This window comes from Pongo pygmaeus, chromosome 1, assembly GCF_028885625.2.
Source record: "Pongo pygmaeus isolate AG05252 chromosome 1, NHGRI_mPonPyg2-v2.0_pri, whole genome shotgun sequence".
Classification (NCBI taxonomy): domain Eukaryota; kingdom Metazoa; phylum Chordata; class Mammalia; order Primates; family Hominidae; genus Pongo; species Pongo pygmaeus.
The window spans coordinates 51,825,288-51,846,406 of record NC_072373.2 but is presented as its reverse complement, the minus strand read 5'-3'; the positions used below and the strand labels follow the sequence as shown (position 1 = coordinate 51,846,406).

At 37.5% G+C, this 21,119-nt stretch overlaps 1 protein-coding gene across 8 annotated transcripts in view; it reads right to left on the bottom strand.

Annotated features, from left to right (window-relative positions):
- The window catches only part of DENND1B (DENN domain containing 1B), a 260,436-nt gene extending 239,699 nt beyond the window's left edge, over nucleotides 1–20,737 (bottom strand). The window contains exons 1-3 of one of the 8 annotated variants that reach the window (XM_063647591.1): nucleotides 19,878–19,906; nucleotides 19,335–19,436; nucleotides 17,718–17,782 (exon numbers count right to left, since the gene is read on the bottom strand). In XM_063647591.1, coding sequence (XP_063503661.1) covers nucleotides 17,718–17,782; nucleotides 19,335–19,423 — 154 coding nt within the window. In that variant the 5' untranslated portion in view covers nucleotides 19,424–19,436; nucleotides 19,878–19,906. Of the gene's footprint in view, nucleotides 1–17,717; nucleotides 17,783–19,334; nucleotides 19,437–19,877; nucleotides 19,907–19,988 lie in introns of those variants that run through there. The other 7 variants (XM_063647586.1, XM_063647606.1, XM_063647618.1 and 4 more) reach the window with 7 other exon arrangements.
- Nucleotides 20,738–21,119: the final 382 nt, after the last annotated feature.

Below are 21,119 nucleotides of genomic sequence, written 5' to 3'. Positions count from 1 at the left end.
TTACCCATTATATTCTCTGGGTAATGGAATTCTAGTCTCTTCATGTTATTTTCTTCTTCTATTTGAATCTTTTGCAATGGGCCTGGAGTTTTTTGATAAAACATAAAGGCATTTACACTCATACACATACGTAGGCATACATATACAGGCACACATACTGACAGTATTTGGCTACCCTAACTTCCAATTTCTCCTAGCAAAGAAAAATTTCATTCTACCTAAAGAAATCATTCACTTGAATCTGTAATTCGAGGCAAGTCTCTCAAGTTACTATACTTATCTGATATAAAATTGAGGTTTACTGGAAAAAGTGTGGGTTTTAGAGTTGAAATCTTGGTTCAAGTCTGCCAGTTATATGTATCAGCCTGGTCACTTCACTTTTCTGTGCTCCAGTTTCCTCAAATGTAAAATAGGAATACGAGTATACATCCTATCAAAAGATAGGTATGAGAATCAAATAAATAATTCATATGAAAAATACTTTCTCAACATACTTTCTAAATTAGTAGTAGTGGAAGTATCTAAATTATTAATATTGGTAGTATACCCTTAAGAGTAGTATACTGCTCAACAGAAAAAAAAAAATACAATGGTACAGGATGCCAAAACAAAAGAAAAAAAGATCAGACTTTTAAAAATGGGAAGAAAACTAGTAAAGAGAAAATATGTGAAGAAATATATGCAGACAATAAGGAAATAAAATGAGCTTAAACTAATAAGAATTTCCATTTTTAAAAAAATCAAATAAATGAAGAAGTAGTTATATTAGTCTGTTTTCACACTGCTGATAAACACATACTCGAGACTGGGCAATTTACAAAAGAAAGAGGTTTATTGGACTTACAGTTCCACATGGCTGGGGAGGCCTCACAACCATGGTGTAAGGCAAGGAAGAGCAAGTCACATCTTCTGTGGATGGCAGCAGGCAAAGAAAGAGCTCGTGCAGAGAAACTCCCGTTTTTAAAACCATCAGATCTCGTGAGACCCATTTACTATCACAAGAACAGCAGAGGAAAGACCCATCCCCAGGATTCAGTCATCTCCCAGCGGGTCCCTCCCACAACATGTGGGAATTATGGGAGCAACAAGATGAGATTTGGGTGAGAACACAGAGCCAACCCATATGAGTAGTTACAAAGTGGTCACATAGAGAATAAAAAATCTGTACATTTAAAAGTATAGGGAAATATACACAATGTATAGTAAAACCAAAAAATCTTTTTCACCAATGGCATCAGGCTAGTTCTTCATTAAGAGTGCCAAGAATTATCCTACACATAGTCTAGGAAGGAAGAATTAAGGAACAGAATATTTTGATTAACTAACTGATTGATAGAATTAATACATTCACCTGTTCCTCTGTGAATTTTAGTCTACCAGGTCAGACGATGTTTGTTCCTAAATGTTTCTCCAACAATTAGAATATGCTTTCATTAGGCTGGGCATGGTGACTCAGGCCTGTAATCCCAGCACTCTGGGAGGAGGAGGCAGGCAGATCACTTGAGATCAGGAGTTCAAGACCAGCCTGGCCAACAAAGCGAAACCACATCTCTACTAAAAACACAAAAATTAGCCGGATGTGGTGGCATGCGCCTGTAATCCCAGCTATTCAGGAGGCTGAGGCAGGAGAATCGTTTTGAATCCAGGAAGCAGCTGTTGCAGTAAGCCAAGATCGCACCACACTCCAGACTGGGCAACAGAGCAAGTCTCCATCTCAAAAAAAAAAAAAAAAAAAAAAAAGAATATGCTTCAATTAAACAATTAGATTTATTATTTAGGGAAAACAATGGCATAAATAGCCAGACTTTCAGAAAAGCATGGGTCACTAATAATAAACTAATATTAAATTTTATTCATTATCCCTTTTATTTAAAAAAGTTCATTAAAACAGATGTACATTAGATACTTGTGTTTAATAATTATCAAAACCCATAATTAGAGTTAATCATTATTAAAGAAAATATTATGCCTGAAAGGGAAAGAAATACTTGCATAAATATAATACATCTCTCATAATCCTTAATTTTTATTGCCATTGTTAAATTTTGCAATTCTCTCTCCTAGCTTTGGGGTCAGAAGCCCTCACTGATATACTGTGACACTATGCCATTATATGTTAAATATATTTATATGTATATACACACTATATATATACACAGACACATGTATGTATATAAAACAAAAGAATCTATTTCTTCTTGCAAGTTACAAAAGAGATGTACCTGCAGTTTGCTTAAATTATATTAAAAATAACCATCTATTTAAAAGCATATTCATATAATTTATTATCTCTATTGATCATCACAGGTTTACAGAAGAAAGAGAAGGGGGAACATAACTGTTCTCATTTTAAGACAAAGAAAACAGGCTCAGAGTGGTTCAACTGGAACTCCAACCCAATTTCGAACTCCAATCTAACTCTAGAGTTCTGCTAACCTACCTAGTAGCATAAAACAACAGTGAACAAAAGCAGTGAATAAAAAGCCAGTCTCACCAAAGAAACCATAAAGAGAACATCCCAGCCTGTGCCTCTCTAATGGGTAAGAAGAAATAAGAACATATTGATTCCCTCAACCCTAGGAGACCCCAGGCCACTTACCTCCTATCATTGCATGAAGTCCATTTGCCCAGAAGTACCATACAAATATGGTCATTTTCTATGTGTTATAATATAAATAAAATTAAGAAACACTGTTATTGAGAACTCAGGAATCTACAAAATGGTCTTACATAAATTTGTCTGACAAAATATAAACTTCATCAACATTATTAAATTACCTATAAAAAGGAGATTTATATCAATGATATAATGGAATCTTGCTTCAAGGATAATTTCTGGACTTAAATTTAGCATTCACTCAAGAAAGTTATACAGGAATTCAAATAAATGGGAATAATGTCATTACCAAGATAGCCTTGAGTGTTCTGTATTTTTTAATCATTCACAAGTTGCAATACTTAGTATTTGTTTACACAGACCTCAAAACCAATTACACTATACCTCTCCTCTCAACAAATATTTCCTTTGAGAACCCTACACTTGTGTAATATTATCCTTAATTTTAGCTCATCATCATTCCTTCGAGGATATAAGCCCAATGTTATTTCTATTCTAACAACTTTCTAGCTTATCAATATTAGCTCTTAGAAGTTTGAAAACTTACACATATATGGAATTCTAACTTTGTTGCTGAAGTTGTACATGTGAAAAATTCGGAAGAAAGGAGTGCTAAAGAAAAGTCACATTGTAATTTTCAACTCCTGTTTGACCTCTCTGGACCTCACCAAATATTTATATGGATGCTGTCCGATTCGATACTACAAACTTATTCTCTGCTAAATATCCTTTTCAAAGTGAAATTCACTAATCACAGCGCAAAATACCAAAATACGTGTCTTCTAGCCTCCTTGTTCCTGACACTTCTGCAATATTAAAGAGGGGACTTGGAAGTTTCTTTAGCATTCCTATCTTCCAGATTGATCACATACATCAAAATAGGAGGAAAGTTTTCTACTAACAATTTCTGTTGAAGTGATCATACCTTTTTTCATACGGCTAACAACCACAACACTGAAACCAAATAAAAGTTTCTATCTACATGGTGCAATTTATGAAGCATTTTCATGCTATTATGTATTTGACTCTCATAACAATTAGAGATATGCAGTGCAAATATTTTACAAATGTGAAAATGAAAGTAATAGAATTTAAAGGACTTGATCAAAGTCAGAATCTAACAAGTGATGAAGCCAGTACCAAGAACTACGTTTCAACTCTCGGTCCAGTATCTTCCCATTCCACCATGATGTCTATCAGGTAAAATATCTGTCTTATCTTTAAGAGGATTCCAGAGTTTAGGCTTTTAGAAAATCACGGCATCAAACCCATTACTCCTGTTCATCTTGAAACAGAGTTTTAATTACCTATTCACAGTCCATTAAAGCATAAGTATTAGTTTTATTAAAATGTGTCTGCTACATCTTATGAAATTCTCTCTCCTTGTTTCTTCACTAAAAAGGAAAAAGGTTCAAAAGGCACACTAATTAGAACAAGAAAAAGCACAACTTTTCCCAAAGAATAGAGAGTACTTCATTAAATTTTTTTTTTTTTTTTTTTTTTTTTAGATGGAGTCTCTCTCTGTCGCCCAGGCTGCAGTACAGTGGTGTGATCTCGGCTCAATGCAACATCCACCTTCTAGGTTCAAGCAATTCTCCTGCCTCAGCCTCCCAAATAGCTGGGTACTACAGGTGCACACCACCACACCCAGCTAACTTTTGTATTTTTTGGTGGAGATGGGGTTTCACATGTTGCCCAAGTTGCTCGAACTCCTGGCCTCATGTGATCCACCCACCTCAGCCTCCCAAACTGCTGGGATTACAGGTGTGAGCCACCATACCTGGCCTTAAATACTTCTTTAAAAAATTTAAAAAACAAAATAAAAGAAATTAATATAAAATAATAAAAAGCAAAATACAATTAAAAGTAAAATTAGAAACTAAAGAATTGAGCTAAAACATTTTAAAGTAACATAAAAATATTAAATATCTAATCAATGAAAAAAACACCAAATACATTCAAGATAAAAGTGAAACAAGGCAAAAATACAAATTCCAAAATGAAAGTATCTGCACCATCTTCATGCAGGTGGCATGAGGTGGTGCAAAGAACCAGCAGGCCATCTTTGGTGAAACCCCGTCTCTACTAAAAATACAAAAAAAAAAATTGGCCAGGCGTGGTGGCAGGCGCCTGTAGTCCCAGCTACTCGGGAGGCTGAGGCAGGAGAATGGCATGAACCCAGGAGGCGGAGGTTGCAGTGAGCTGAGATCACGCCACTGCACTCCAGCCTGGGTGACTGAGCAAGACTCCATCTCAAAAAAAAAAAAAAAAAACAAAGTATGCAGGAGGAAGATACTTCTTAGAGAGCACCAGCTTATTCATCTCTTTCCCATAAACCAGGCAAAAGCACCCTCAATCTACTCTCCTCAAACCCAGCTTTTAAATTAAGTTTTAACAGAGAATGAGATTGAAAAATCCCTTAACAGCAATACATAAATAATTTTTGTGTTTTGACCAATTCAGCCATACCTTAAAAAGATCAACTTTAATCATACTTACAATTGTTTTAAAATAAATTTAAATTATATGTTTAGTCTGTCATATATATTAAACACAATGTAAATTATACGTTTTTGAAGAACTAAGATACCCTGAAAAGGTAAAGTGTAAGCCATCTTAAAATGTATAGGATGACTAGAAGGCAATTCTAATCTTCATGATTTGGAAGTCATTCCAGATGAGTTCAGTGACTTCAAACATTTTTAATGCTTTGATCAATATTTTGAGTATATCATATGAAAGTAGCAGTAAGTGATGCAATGTTTAAGGTAGAAAATTTGATATGAATGCTATCTCCTCTCTTTCTTTCCATATCCATTTATAAACAAAATGGTCATTGTTAATCTGGATAATTACTGAGAGAAATGAATCAAAAAATTACCGGCAAGGCATAGTGGCTCACACCTATAATCCCAGCACTTTGGGAGGCTAAGGTAAGCAGGTCGCTTGAGCTCAGGAGTTCAAGACCAGTCTGGGCAAAATAGCAAAGCCCCATCTCTACAAAAATTAGCTGGGCATGGTGGTGTGTACCTGTAATCCCAGCTACTTGGGAGGCTGAGGTGGGAAGATCACGTTGGGCCCAAGAGGTGGAAGTTGCAATGAGCCAAGATCACGTCACTGCACTTCAGCCTGGGCAACAGAGTGAGATCTTGTCTCAAAAAAAAAATAAAAATTACCCAAGGATTTTATAATCCCCCAAGAAGAGTAAATTATTAGTCAATGGGTTTAGTAATGGGCTTTATAATGAATTTTAAACAGCTATATCAGCTCTATCAAAGGCAAAATTTAGAACAATGACATCTTAAACATTATACTGCAGATTCATTTATGTCTTCAACTATTAAGCTAAAATGAGGCAAATATTTACAAATTAAAATTTTGTCTTTCAACTAGCATTCCATTTCAATATTTCCATGTTTAGGGTATACAGTCAATGTCCCTAACAAACACTACAGTAATCATTAAAAGTTGGAAGCTAGTATTCTTGTACGTAACAGTTCTCAGCTTATTATTTCTTCTCTAACATGTCTAAACCTGTACATAGTAAAAGAACCAACATATAATCTTGATGAAATTGTGCTGCTCCTTATTGTCAGTGATTACTCTGCAGGTATTCATCAACAAAATCACACATTTCATAGTAAAACTAAGACTCCAAAACTTAGTTCTCAAGTCTTGAAGTAATAAGAACAAAAAAATTTTAAAGACATTATTTTCTAAAAACCAAAAAAATTAGCTTCACTAACTGCTTATAATTATTAAACAGAAATTGCTCTTTTAATTTATATATGAGTAAAAATGATGAAGACCTTCAAAAATATTTTCTAAATATTATATTACTTCCTCTTCCAAATATCATATCTAAAATACACTGTAATCTTGAAGAAGAAAAAAAAGAATCCTTTCTGAACCACTTCCATGCAAGTTTAAGAGCACCTATAATTTTAATGCATAGACCTTGAGGACATATGATGTTCCCGTGTATTAAAACACATTTGAACTTATTTGACTTTCATGTGAACCATGTTTTCTGTATAAACATATAAGTTAATTTCAAATAACTTTTAATTAATTTGATGATAATCTTATGAAAATAAAAGTCATCTAAGTTTTTATAATTACCCAGGTGATAAAATTTTAAAGGACTGCTTAATTCTAGTTAATAGTAAATTTGAATACTAAACATACCCTCATGCTGGTACATTTCTGCTACCAAACCAAGATAAAATTATTTTTTTAATGAGTAATTTCTGGAATCATATATATCCGCAGAAGGCTATCAGATGAACTAAACTGGTTGTTGTGTGCTTTTCTTCAGATTCGAGTGATAATTAAGAAGGAACTGAAAAAGGAAAAGGCTCTATCTTGATCTTTACCAGTTCTGCCTACAAAGTTACAGTTTGTGGTTTTTCAACAGCTCTACTTAAAAAAAAAAAAAAAATTTTTTTTTTAAATAAAGTGCCCATTGCTTGTGATGACAAAAATCTGCAAGCTTTCAAAGTCCTTTATGTTCAAATTTTTTTAAGATTTAAGAAATCTTCAATAGGAATTGATAATCAGAACAATCTTTTACAAATTTCACTGTAATAACAATATAATTTAGCAAGTAATCATTGAACACCATTCTCGTGTAAGACAGCTTCCCAAAATCTGCAAGAGATTCAAAGAGGTCCTTGTCCTTAAAAGCCTGAAATCCAGTAAACAACATAAATCAGGACAATAAAGACCTAGCTCAAGATAGACTATAACTTCCACGAGACAGACACCAAAAGGCTTATTAGTCAGCAATTTTTTTTTTTTTTTTTTTTGAGATGGAGTCTCGCTCTGTCGCCCAGGCTGGAGTGCAGTGGCACAATCTCGGCTCACTGCAAGCTCTGCCTCCCGGGTTCACGCCATTCTCCTGCCTCAGCCTCCTGCGTAGCTGAGACTACAGGTGCCCGCCACCACGCTTTTTAAATAAAATTTTACCGTGTTTATTTGAGGTGCCCAACGTGATGAAATACATACAGATAGTAAAATGGTTGCTATAGTGAAGCCAATTAACGTATCTATCATCTCACATACTTACCTCTTTGCAACAGGAGCAGCTAAAATCCATTTATTTAACAAAAATCCCTAATACAATACAATTTTATTAACTTTGGACCTCATATTGTATATTGGATCTCTGGACTTGTTCATTCTATATATCTATTTTGTATCCTTTGACCCACGTTGCCTCATTTCCTCTACCCTCACCCCACCCACGGTAACCACTGTTTCATTCTCTATCTCTGTGTATCCGAGCATTTAAAAATATATATTCTACATATAAGTGAGATCATGCAACATTGTTCTTCCTGGGTCTGACATATTTCATTTAGCATAATGTACTCCAGGCCCATCCATATTGTAGCACACGGCATTATTTCCCCCGTTTTAAGGTTGAATAATATTCCATTGCATATATGTATACACACCACATTTTCTTTATCCATTCTTCTGCTGAACTACTACAGGACCCAGCAATCCCTCTTCTGGAAAAAAGATAAAATCACCACCTTGTAAAGACATCTGCCAGCTTGGCGGTGGCTCACGCCTGTAATCCCAGCACTTTGGGAGGCCAAGGCAGGAGGATTACTTGAGGTCAGGAGCTCAAGACCAGCCTCTACAACAGAGTGAGACCCCATCTGTACAAAAAATGTAAAAATTAGCCAGACATGGTGACATACGCCTGTAGTACTGGTTACTCAGAAGACTGAGGTGGGAGAATCCCTTGAGCCCAGTTCGAGGCTGCAGTGAGCTATAATTTTGTCACTTCTTTTTATACATATTTTTTTATTTCTGAAGCTTCACTTTAACAAATCTTACCTGTTTAATACTGTAATTATACTTTTTTTAAAAGAAAGGAATTTAACAACAATTATTAAGCCCATAATACCCTACACAATTTCCATTCCTTTTCTTTAAAAGCTATCTCAGTACCTTTATCAGTTTAACAATTCAACAAATATTTACTGAGCACATACTATTAAGTCAGACACTGTTTTAGGCTCTGAGTAAACAAAATTAAATGCAACAATCCCCTGCCAAGGCAAGTTACACTGTAGCAGAGAGATTCTTTATCTTCTTCATCAGATGCAAGTATTTATACCAAAAGCAATATATTCTTTACTTTTAATTATTCACACAAGATTTTGAATATGAAGTAAAACTCCAGTTAACTTTAGAAAAAGATAACCACCTGACACCCAATTGTCTCTCCCTCTATTACCTCACAACTACCCACAAGATCTCCCCACTCCTCTACTGTTCCCTAAGCAATGAACTGAGTTAGGTGCCTTCTTCGTACTTCAGTGCTATATGCACTATACAACCTCTACCACAGCCTTTACTACTCTTACAATTACTGACTTGAAATTGACGCTTCCCCTTCAAGAATGCCATCTCAATTGCATTTCATCTGTGCATGACACATAACTGGCACTCAGAAACATTCATTGAAGGAATGAGAGGGCTGAATACTTCCTATGGTGTTTAAACTCTTCTTCTGATGTCTGTTAAGAATATCACAACAATTCTGGTCAAGTCTAGAATCAGTCAGGAATTTTCTAAAACGAGTGGCTTTTTAAAGTTGCTGCAGAAGATTTCACTGCTATTGTTCTAAAGGTAGCACAGCATAATTGTTAAGAGCTCAGGCTCTAGCACCATAGAGACAGGTTCAAATCCTAGTCTTACCTCTTAAGTCTGTGTGCTTTGAGCAAGTTGTTGAACTTGCCTCAATTTCCTTATGTTTTGAAAAGAATAACAGTCAGTAAATTTTATAGCTGAAGTGAAGACAAATGGAAGATGTAGGCTCTTGGCACATTTTCTGACATATTATAAATACCAAATAAACAGTTTCTATTACTATTTATGTAGAACATCTAACTGGAAGCCTAATCAGAGAAAATAAATTGAAAAATAAGGTCCTGTAACCATGACATTATAGCTTTAGCTCATTAACCAGGAACTTTAAGCAACAAAAACAAGTCTTTATGAAATTCACTGAATTAATACTCTGACTAAATATACTTATACACTTACTAAAGTTGTTAATCACAATTACAAGAGTATCAACACGTATGGTGGAAAGATGGTAAAATGAAACCAGAATTTGGCAGTTACAGATACATTTGACCCTTAGTCAACAGATCTTCCCATTATAAAAAAACTGCTTCTTTTTAATTGATTTGAGTTTACAAGATTTTCTTTAAAATTAAAATGTTCCCTTAAAAAATACATAATAAAAAATAAAAATAAAAATAAATGTTTCCCTGAAGGCTGTCTATCAGTTGTTCACACCTCACTGTTAATTAATCAGATATATACTTTAAGTAACACCAGTGTACTTAAAAGAAATTGTTAGTTGAAAAGTGGTGAGAAGAGAAGAGGGGAAATCTTAGTGGAGCAGGCCTATATAATGCTCATTGTGAGAATTTTTACCAGTCACCAGGCAGCATGATGATAACAGCACCTACAAGGTGACAGCAGAGGGGATCCAGGAATTGTAAAAGGCATCAAAGCAATTCCCCCCACACTCCATGGGATTATACTAAGTGCTCTTCAAGGAAACTCAAGTTCTGTTATTCTACTCTTCTCTTATTCAATGTCATAAGAATTAGTACCACAATCTCCTAAATAAATACTTCTAAAAGGTCAAGTCAGGATCACCTTTTAGCAAGTTCCCCCACAACGCCAATGACTGACCTATCACAGAAACGTGAACCAAGACATTACTTTCTATAGATAAAATTAAATTACTACATGAAAGAAATCAAGAGTTTGAAAGTGGGAAAAGTTTTTCAATGTTAAACATTAAGCTTATTTCCAGGGAAGAAGTATTATTTTGGAAATGATTAAAAATCCAAGAGCTCAAATGTGATATCCTCATTGTTATCTAAAATACCATGGCCATCTGCGTAAAGCATTCTAAACATGTCTATTGCTAGTATTATATGAACACTTTAAAATGTATACTGTACACAGTAAATTATTATCCTCTAACTTGCAAATAAAACATGAAAATTTAGAGAAAAAGAATATACTATCTGAGCCTAAGAACAATCTGAAAATGAGAGAATATTATCAAAAGCACATCAGGAACATATCACCTTGAAAGTCAAGAAAACAAAGTTATAAGAAAAAACCTGAACAAACTTGCACTGTGGCAACACAGCAGTGACCAAACAACGGTCTTAAAGCATACCACTGTGAAATCTGCAGCAGAGGCCAAGCAGCCTCACATTTAACAGTGGAAATCATGAACATCAAAAACCAAGAGGTCACCTTAGATTAAAGCGGCAAAAATAAAGAACATGTAAACAAATGAAAGTACCTAATGAGAAAGTGATAACCAAACCATTAAAATGTAAACTTTGCAACATACCTATGAAAGTAATAATCAACAAATACTGAACAGTGAAATTTGATTTGCTTTTTACACTTGCAGGCAGCTACGTGAAGGAGGATGTAATGCCCCAAGCCACATATAAAAGTACATATATTCTCAACTATTTTCTATATAAATCAAGAAGGGCATAACCCAAGGACATGGTTCTGAAGAATCACATTACATTTTGTTCCTGGCTAGCAGTGTAAAAGAAAAAACAGTTTCATTTTATTTTATTTTTTAATAGAGATGGGGGCCTCGCTATGTTGCCCAGCCTGGTCTTGATCTTCTGACCTCAAGGGATTCTCCCACCTCTTCCTCCCAAAGTGCTGGGATTACAGGTATTAACCACCATGCCTGGTCACAGTTTCATTTTCTTCAACAATTTAGCTTATACAGTTTGCATTACTCTAATTTATCCTAGTGCATCTGAATTGAGAGAGAGACTCGGAGTTCTTAAATGAACACAAAGTTACAGCAAAAACAACTATCATGGTAACCACATTTTACTCAGACTTTTTCCATGTTGGACAGTAATGCAATACCTCCTAAACTACTTTATTATCTGTATGATTCATCAAGGTTCCACGTTCTAAATGTTAGAGTTTTGTTGGGTTTTGGTATGTATGAATGGTTATAGATGAGTTTTAAGGTAAATTCACAAACATATATAGCAACTGTTCTTATAAATATTTTGATATGAGGAGAGGAAAGGAGACATAAGCACTGAATGAAAAGAGCTTGAGGATGGGGTATTCCAAAACAGCCCATTCCAAGACATATATGGACTTCTATTTCTAATGCCCCTGTACTGTCATACCAGTACACATTTAAAATCATTGCTACAAGCAGCTCTCTGTGGATTAATGTAATCAACATTCATTTATTCAATGGCCAAACATTAAGCTAGGTCCAATTTATTTTTATTTTTTATTTTTTAGAGATAGAGTCTCCCTCTGTCACCTAGACTGGAATGCAGTGACACAATCTCAGCTCACTGCAATCTCTCTCCGCCTTCTGGGTTCAAGTGATTCTCCTGCCTCAGCCTCTCAAGTAGTTGGGACTACAGGCTCTTGACACCACACCCCGCTAATTCTTGTATTTTTAGTAGAGACAGGGATTCACCATGTTGGCCAGGCTGGTCTCAAACTCCTGACCTCAAATGATCTACCTGCCTCAGCCTCCCAAAGTGCTGGAATTACAGGTGTGAGCCACTGCACCCAGCCCCAGTTTCTTTTATTCATTCTGTAAATATTCATTAAACATGTCAGATGTGTTAAGTTTTTTCTTAAGAATACAAATTAATAAGTTCTGGTTCATGAAGAACTTACCTCAAGCAGGGCAAACATACATTTAGACACATCAGTATTTCTCTAAATGACCATATTAAACATATCTGTAATAATACAATAAGTGCTAAAATACCAAGCATAAGCAAAATGTTGTAGAGTCTAGTGTAGATAGTATCACTATAGACAAAAAGTTATCAAATGCAAAAAGTAAGTTTAGAAATACCTTTCTTGTGCAGGGCATGGAGGACACTAAGAATTCTTTGGCTTAAGGTGCTAATTTAACAAAAAAGTGAAAGGCAGTTAAACTGTTAACATAAGTTGCAGATAAGAAAAATTGATAATTTGATACTGGGTCGGATAGGCAGATCAAAGTAGAAAGCTGGTAGCAAAGAAGAATTTGTTCCTAAGAGAAACTGTTCTAGGTAAAAAGAAAGGAATAAAGAAAACAAGACGTGCTAAAGATGTTTTAAAACTACTATTAAATAGCCAGAACTATTAGATAAAAGATTCACTAAATATGAAGATGCAAATCCTAAAAATGAAAAGTGATAGGGAGGGAAATGGGATGAGTTAGGCTCTGCAACCACAAAGAAAAATCTCAGTAATTGTTTTAGGTGGAATTATATTGGATTCATTAATTTTAGGGAACACGCTGTATTCCCATTTGGAAAAAATTATTTGTACCACATACAGTTTATACTCAAATATTTCCTCACATGATAAAACCACCTATACATGTGAAGTCACTATGCAATGGGAGGCAACAGAGCAGTAGTTAAAATACAGACTCTGGACAGACTACCCTGGGCAAGTTTCATCATGTCTCTGTTCTTCAGTTTCTCCATGTGCCAAATGGAAACAAGCATTTCCTATATCATAAGATTTTTGTGAGGCTTAAATAGTACATGAAAAATATCCAGAATTGTGCCCAGCACAGAATAAGTACAACATATTAGCTGCTGCAGCTGCTGCTGCTCTTCCTCCTCCTCCTTTTCCTCCTCCTCCTCATCGTCCTCCTCCTCGTCCTCCTCCTTCTCCTCCCCCTCCTTCTCTTCCTCCTCCTCCTTCTCTTCCTCCTCCTCCTCCTTTTCCTCCTCCTCCTCCTCCTCCTCCCCCACTACTGCTACTATTACTACTTGGAATAAACTATCAACAAAATAAAAAAAGAGAAAGCTAGAGTACCAAGGCCACTTCCCAGAAGAGAAATGCTTAGAGGCATACCCAAGCTTTTATTGCCGAAAAGTTACTTTTCATTTCCCTGAAGTCTTATGTCACTTTGGGGAAGGTGGGGACAGTATGGTAACAATGACTCCTGTTAACAGAATTAAGGAGAGGCCATCACTGCTGGCTGTACTTCCCTGCCTGCTAAAAGGAAGACAGACAACAAAAAGAATAAGAACACTAGCAATTATCTTGGAGATCTACCAGGAAGAGCATTAAGATCTAAATTTTGGCACTTCACTTTTGGACAGCTGGAGCAGAAGTTACTGGGAGGTTGTTCTGCCAAGGAAACCTCCATTAAAAAAAAAAATGCCACAACTAATCTGTCAGACACTGCCAGAACAAATTCTACTAACACATAGGGGACACTATAGGGAAATACTACCAACCCCTCTTATGGCATTTTTTTAGATTTGTAGAGCACTCCATATGAAACTAACAAGCTATTTTCCCGAATGTTCTGAAATGTGTTGTTCTCAAAAAAAAAATCAATATAATGCCTCTGAAACAAGTCCAAATAGCAGTAGATCAGATAAAGATCACAATCTTACCAGAGGAGCTTTATCAAGTTATATTTTAAAAGCTAATGTCATTTCACACTGTTAACTAAAATTTAATTAACCACCTGTCTCTGAAGATACTAATCTAAGCTATTCAGGATAAATGAAAACATTTAGACTTATCTATTAAAAATGAACAAGAGAAGCATGCCAAATACCTTAACATAATGTCACCAATCTTAGTATAAACCAAATTTACTCTAAATATATTTTCTATTTGATCAGTCATCAAAAAATAAATATTCTGAGAGTTCTTTCACAAAGGCATTTTAACTGATTTCTCAACATCTATTCATTGCCAATTTAAATAAATCAATCACGATAGTCTTGCCACCCACCCCTTTACCTCTACCCCACCAATGATAATTTCAGGAGTGGTCAGGTGCATGCCAACTTAGGCTACCAGGATCTAAGGAAAGGCTTTCTAGGGGATTTGAAAAAGAAACTTTCTGGCTCTAAATAGAGACATGTAAAGCCAGTGTCTGTCACCCCCAGAGTCACAAACGAAAAAGCAGAGTTCCAACTTCCACTGACAGTCTTAGAACCGCAAGAAATCTAAGCCCTCCAATGACACCATTACTGTGAGTGGCAGAAATGAGAAGCAGAAAGCACCTGGATGTTTGACGACTTCTTGTATGAACTATATCAAGTTTCTCTAGTTCCTCTATTATTTAAACCAATCTTATGTTTGTACTCCAAAGCATCCTAATTTATACATTTTGTTTTCCAAGTCTATTACTATTTAAGAATTTCACCCATGATCATTTAATGTTAGCAAAAAAAAATTATCATACCTTAAACAAGCTGATAATGCACATATCAGAGCCTCATTAAAACAAATAGGTACTAACAGTTAAATAGGAGGATTCCAATAACTTTTAAAATATTTTTCATATATTTTTCTATTTAAGATTTAGCTATAAAGTAGAACACTGATAAAATATTACAGAAACATTAATCTCTCAATTTGGCAAAAAAAATTACTTTTATAGCCCTCTTATAGTTCTTGATTTTATTATTTATAGTTACTACTTTATCATTTGTTATTTATTATAGTTACTGATTATAGTTATTACTTGTTAGATCCTAAAATATTAGCCATATTCATACTATTTAAGTCATAATAAAAGAAGAAAGGTTACTGCTGCTTACATGGCTGAGTTCAGCTTTTTAAAATATCTTTAGAATTTTCTGCCAATTAGCCATATAGAATGGATTATTTGCAACCTACAGAGAAGCCAACATTATTTACTTTAACCATTTATCATATTTACAACTTTACCAGGCTAGATATAAACTGTTAAAATACAAATGAAGATGTTTCTAAAAAGTAGTGATTTAAATAACAACAGCAAAAAGACAAGGTGTAATATTAAAGCAGGGCAGAAGTAGAAGATACAAACTGGAATAACTAGCTCATGAAAAGTGGAAAAGAGCAAAAAGAGGAAGAAGGGAGTAAACCACTCAAAAGTCTTTATAAAAAGATCACAATCTCTCTGACACATGCATAGATTGGGTGTTATATAAGGCAAATTGATCTTTTAACAAGATCACTTTAATACACATTTAAAATTAGAGAATCCATATTTTCCAAGTGAAATTAGCCTGTTGTGTGTGTGTGTATATACATATAGATATATCTATAAATATATATATATATATATATATTTTTTTTTTTTTTTGAGACAGAGTCTCACTTGGTCACCCAGGCTGGAGTGTGGTGGTGCTATCTCGGCGCACTGCAACCTCCACATCCCCAGTTCAACTGATTCTCGTGCCTCAGCCTCCCCAGTAGCTGGGATTACAGGCATAGGCCACCATGCCTGCATAATTTTTGTATTTTTAGTAGAGATGGGGTTTCACCATATTGGTCAGACTGGTCTCGAACTACTGGCCTCAAATGATCTGTCCACCTCGGCCTCCAAAAGTGCTGGGATTATAGGCGTGAGCCACCATGCCACACCTTTACAAGCAATATCAGATGAGCATTACTTCACACACCTTCGGTAATGCTGTGGTAGGTATTTTTTAGATTAACTCATATCATAAACCACTATAGAATAGAATTAAAATGGAGCTGAAAATATAATGTATCCATTTGAGTATCTATTCTACCTAATACATCCATTCTTCAAAGAGAACCTGGTTGGGGCTCAAAATAATGCAAATGGACAAACTTTACTACATACAGGACAATACAAGATAACTTCATCAACTAGAAAAGGCTCCCTACAACCTAGGATCACTCCTTGCCAACAGACAAACCTGACCACAGCTGCAGTTCAAATAGACCAGGAGTACAGTAGTAGGGCTGATGGAGCCAACAATGTGTGACTTCATACTAAAATTAGCCATGCCCATTTCACCACAACTGGGTTGGGCTTCTCTATTTTAAGGTGTGCAACTCCAAATTACTTAAGAGTATGTAATTGCTGGATAGTTTCTGAAGCTAAAATTGTCAGCAGACTTTCCTCCAAGGCTTTAGGATGTCCAATCAGTCTCCACAAAACCCCTATGCTTAATCATCATGCTATCCAGGGTCTAAGCACACAGCAAGTAAAGACATATACTTTAAGTATCTAGAAAGACATACCATGCAAGAACACATTAAAAGAAAATAGGCAAGAAAAGAATTCCTTATTCTTGTCTGCTAACCCTGCCCCCTACCACACATATGCACAATACACAATATGACAAAAGTGGAGGGAAATTATGAAAATCATGACATTAAAGTATTACGCTCTCATCTTTTCAGGAAATTGTACGGAACTGACACCTGAAACCCTTCCAAGTAATTTCACACTATTGTTTACCTCCCTGCAAAAGTGCTGTGCTATTGGAGTAAATCCAGCAGAAGGGGCTACTCAGTCTGCATTCTGCGTTCTGGAAACATCAGAAGGGAAGTGGTGTAGCTTCCATTGGTACTAGCAGGAGAATGCGCACTAATGTTTAAAAAAAGACACTAAATTTCCAAACATAAATGAAAGAAAATGAAAAGACTTGCCCTTTCACCAAAACTAATAACTTTACCAATGAATGGTGAAGCTGAGTTGTAAGTTATATGGGCTTAACACACACCTGAAATTCAAGCTGCACAGATAACATTCATGATTTTTACAATCCCAGGGCAAAGACTTAACACCTATTTTATTACCAGCAACTTGAGACACTCAATGCAGAATACACATTTAGTAGTATTATTTTCCTATTACTATCATGTTCCAGCAGTCCACAATATCAACACTTGCTTTGACAGATTCAATCAATTATTTTAAGAATTAACAGAACAGGCCAGGCACAGTGGCTCACGCCTGTAATCCCAACAATTTGGGAGGGCAAGGTGGGTGGATCACTTGAGCCCAGGAGTTCAAGACCAGCCTGGGCAACATGGTGAAACCCCGTCTCCACAAAAAAATATACAAAAATTAGCTGAGCGTGGTGGTGTGCATTGGTAGCTCCAGCTACTCGGGAGGCTGAGGTGGGAGGATCACCTGAACCCAGGAACGAGAGGTTGCGGTGAGCCCTGATCATGCCACTGCACAGCCTGAGGAACAGAATGAGATCTTGTCCAAAAAAAAAGAGACCTTGTCAAATAACAGAACACAGAAGACACATACCTTCATTTTCAGAGGCATGACATTTCACTTTCAACACCAAGTCAAAGGTTCTGTCTGGATTTGCCCTAAAAGAAAAAAGTTTAAATTAATTTCCTATGACAAATAAACATCTCCATGAAACTTGTATTTTCTTAATTCTAAAACTAATCTTGTTTTTGTCTCAATACATTTCATGTGACTATATTACTACAGTATAGTAGAAATAACAATGAAACTGTTTTCTCAATTAAGCAACTTAAAAGAGCTGAGACTTAGGAATTCTGAAACTTGGGGCAAAGCATTTAAACTCTTGAGACTGTTTTCCCTCACCTATGAGGTGCCTTGTCCACTTCACAGAATAACAGTGAGGATTATAAAACAAATAACATATGTGCAAGTACTTCATAAGTACTAAGTGCTACAAAAATGCAAAGTATTGGTTTTATCTTATTGGATCAAATTTAAAAGCCAGAGTGTCCCTAAGTGTCATTATACCCTGCCAACAGAGTTTGACATAGGTTCTCAGGCTCTCTCCAAAGGACTTGCAATGTAAGTGTAAGTGATGAATACATGGTTCCACCTGCCAAGTTCTAGATCACCATAAAACATTGATAATGCTCCATGAATGTGATACGTTGCATATATTTTTCTTAAAATGTATTTACTGTACTTATGCATATTTAAAGTAGCAAACTATTTGTAGCTCTAAGGCTAACAACATAAAAAGCCTTCTTTTTATCTATTATCTTTGGAGAAACTAGCCATCTGCTTCCATGTTAGATTTTCCCACTAGAAACTGTAAGTTTACTTTGCTTAATTCAGAAGTTATTGACTTTTTTACTAACTTGCCATATTTGCAAAATTTCAAAGCAACATTGGTTAAATTTCAAAAAGTGAACTGAAATATACTGAGACACTTTTTCTTCATAACATTGCTGTTTAAATCTCTCGTTCCATCATAAGGTAAAAGATTAAGTCTGGTACCACAACGGCCAATGTGTTAATATCTCAGTTATTCCTGCTAACAAGACCTTAGTGCCTTTGTACATTGGCTGTATTTAATATGTACTTCCTTTAAGAAACGAATGCCAGCTCTGACGTTTAAAAAAACATTTCTTTTTTTAGAAGCTTTTCTTATAAGATATGAATCTGGAAACACAGGAAGTGACAAGACATATAAATTAACATGCAAATATACATTTTTTTAGCCTTTCCACTATTAACTTGTTTCAATGGGAATAACCTGGGCTCAGATGACTTCCTCCCTCTTAAAACAATTAATGTCAAGAAGCATACTATTTTTACTCACTTACCCTGCCACCATGATGTCAAACACACTGAAGAAAATAATTCTATTACATAATTTCCCTCTTTCCCTAATACTCTTTAGAATTTCTCTTAGGTGTAAAAGTTAAATATTGACTCAGTTTTACTTCTGTGAAATTCAAACGGCCTTTCACAATAATACAAATATACATGGCATTATTTTAAACTTTGTGAGAAGGAGGTAGTAAAGGGTGGGTAAGCGAAGTAAAACGGAATTCTTTCCAAAGTTAAGTTTCAGAAGAAAAATATAAAACTCATGCCTCTAAGATACCTAGAAACAAAATCATCACCGTTATTAAAATTGGTTTTTACCTAATCTCCTGAGCAAAGTAGTCGTTGATAAATACTTTAGCACACACATAAAAGTACCCTCTAATTGGATACCGTTTTGCAAGAACCATGCATCTACAGTTCCTGCATAAAGAAACACCAGAGACCAATCTAATTTTATAAGCAGAATCATAAGAAAACATCCAAGACAAAAGTAACAAACAGACTTAAGAAAACACCGGTTATATTAATGCTCAGAGAGCACTGGGAATAATAATAACCTCTTAACCTCAACGCTGACTCCCTCCCGGACACCACACGCACACAGGCAGCCCCAGGAGAGTCACATCTGACACACTCGGGGGAAGCACGAGAACCCCTCAGCGGCGGTGTCAGGGGCCGCCCGGCCTCCCCTGTCCCCCGAAAGGCGGGCGTCGACAAGGCGCTAGTGGCCTCTCCGGGAGGAGCCGCGCCAACCACGGAGGGCCGGGGACGCCGGGCGGGCAGGCTTTGCGGCCTAGCGTCGTCCCGCCGGCCGGCCAGAGGCTTGGGGGACGGACCGCACCCCCAGCCCGCCAGGCCAACCTCGGCCGCCCCGGGAGCCGGTTGAGCGCGGAGGCGCGGAGGAGCCGAGCTGGCCTGGGAGGGGCCGCCGAGGGACGCCCGCCCCCGACGCGCCCGGGCCCCCCCACTCACTTGGTCCTGCAGTCCATGGTTACATGTCGGTGTGGGGCTGTCCGTCCGGCCCCCGCGCGCTGGCCTGGAAGCCCGCAGCCCGGCCGCGCGAGGGTCGCGCCGTCCCCGCCCACGCCGGCGGCCACACCGGGAAAGAGGCTACTCACAGCAGCCGTGGCGGCGGGCCCATGTCTGCTGCGCCCCCGGCACTTCCCCGCCTCCCACCCCACCCACCAGAGCCTTTCTGTGACAGCAGCGGTGGCGTGGCCGCCGCCCCCGTCTCCGCCGGTAGCCGCCACCAAAGCTGAGGCCTCTCAGTTCCTGCGACCGGGGCAGCCCGCTGCGGCTCCTGCACCTTCTTGCAAATCAGGAAGTCGCCGGGAGGGGGAAGGGGCGCGCGGGGACGCGCCCAGCGGCTTCACCTGGGCCGTGCGGCTCGCAAGTCGGAGACTGTGGAGGAGGCGGGGGCCAGAGGGTGCAGGGGGAGCGCTAGTGCCTGCCGGGATGGCCCACGTACCGCTTTGCCACCGAGCCAAAAAGGCAAGGTGCCCCCTGTGTCCTCAGCATGCACCAAACCGGCTTCCTTTCTGGGTCCAGTCCAGATTCCAGGGCGTCGGGGCTGCAACCCCACAAAGGGCGAAGTACCTGGAAAAGTACCTCGACCTGCAGTGTTTTCCACACACATACACAAGGACTTGGGTTCCTTTCATTTCATACTGCAAATTCAGAGCTCAAGTTGATGCCCCTGGCTCTTGCGTCACTCCAGCTGTGGCCTGCTTACAGCTCTCTGAAATCCAGAGCTACCCCCTCCTGATTCAGGAATGTTCAGACATGTGCACCTGCTCAATAGCCCTGTCAAGTAGCCAAATGGTAGTGCCCCACTTGTCTGCGCATGTGGGAGGCAGACATTCCTATACCACAGACTGCAGTAATAACCAAGGACTAACTTTTGAACACATGTACATAGTCGCAGGCCTCATAGTCTGGCAGTTTAGGCAAGTTCAGGGAGGGCACCACTGAATAAGCGTGGGAGGGACTGATTTACACAGCCCTAAAGCACATGTGAAGCAGGTTATGTGCACTCTCACCCGGTACTTGTCATAGGTGTGTGATAGATACTTTCATCAGCATTTTACAGATGAAGAAACCAGG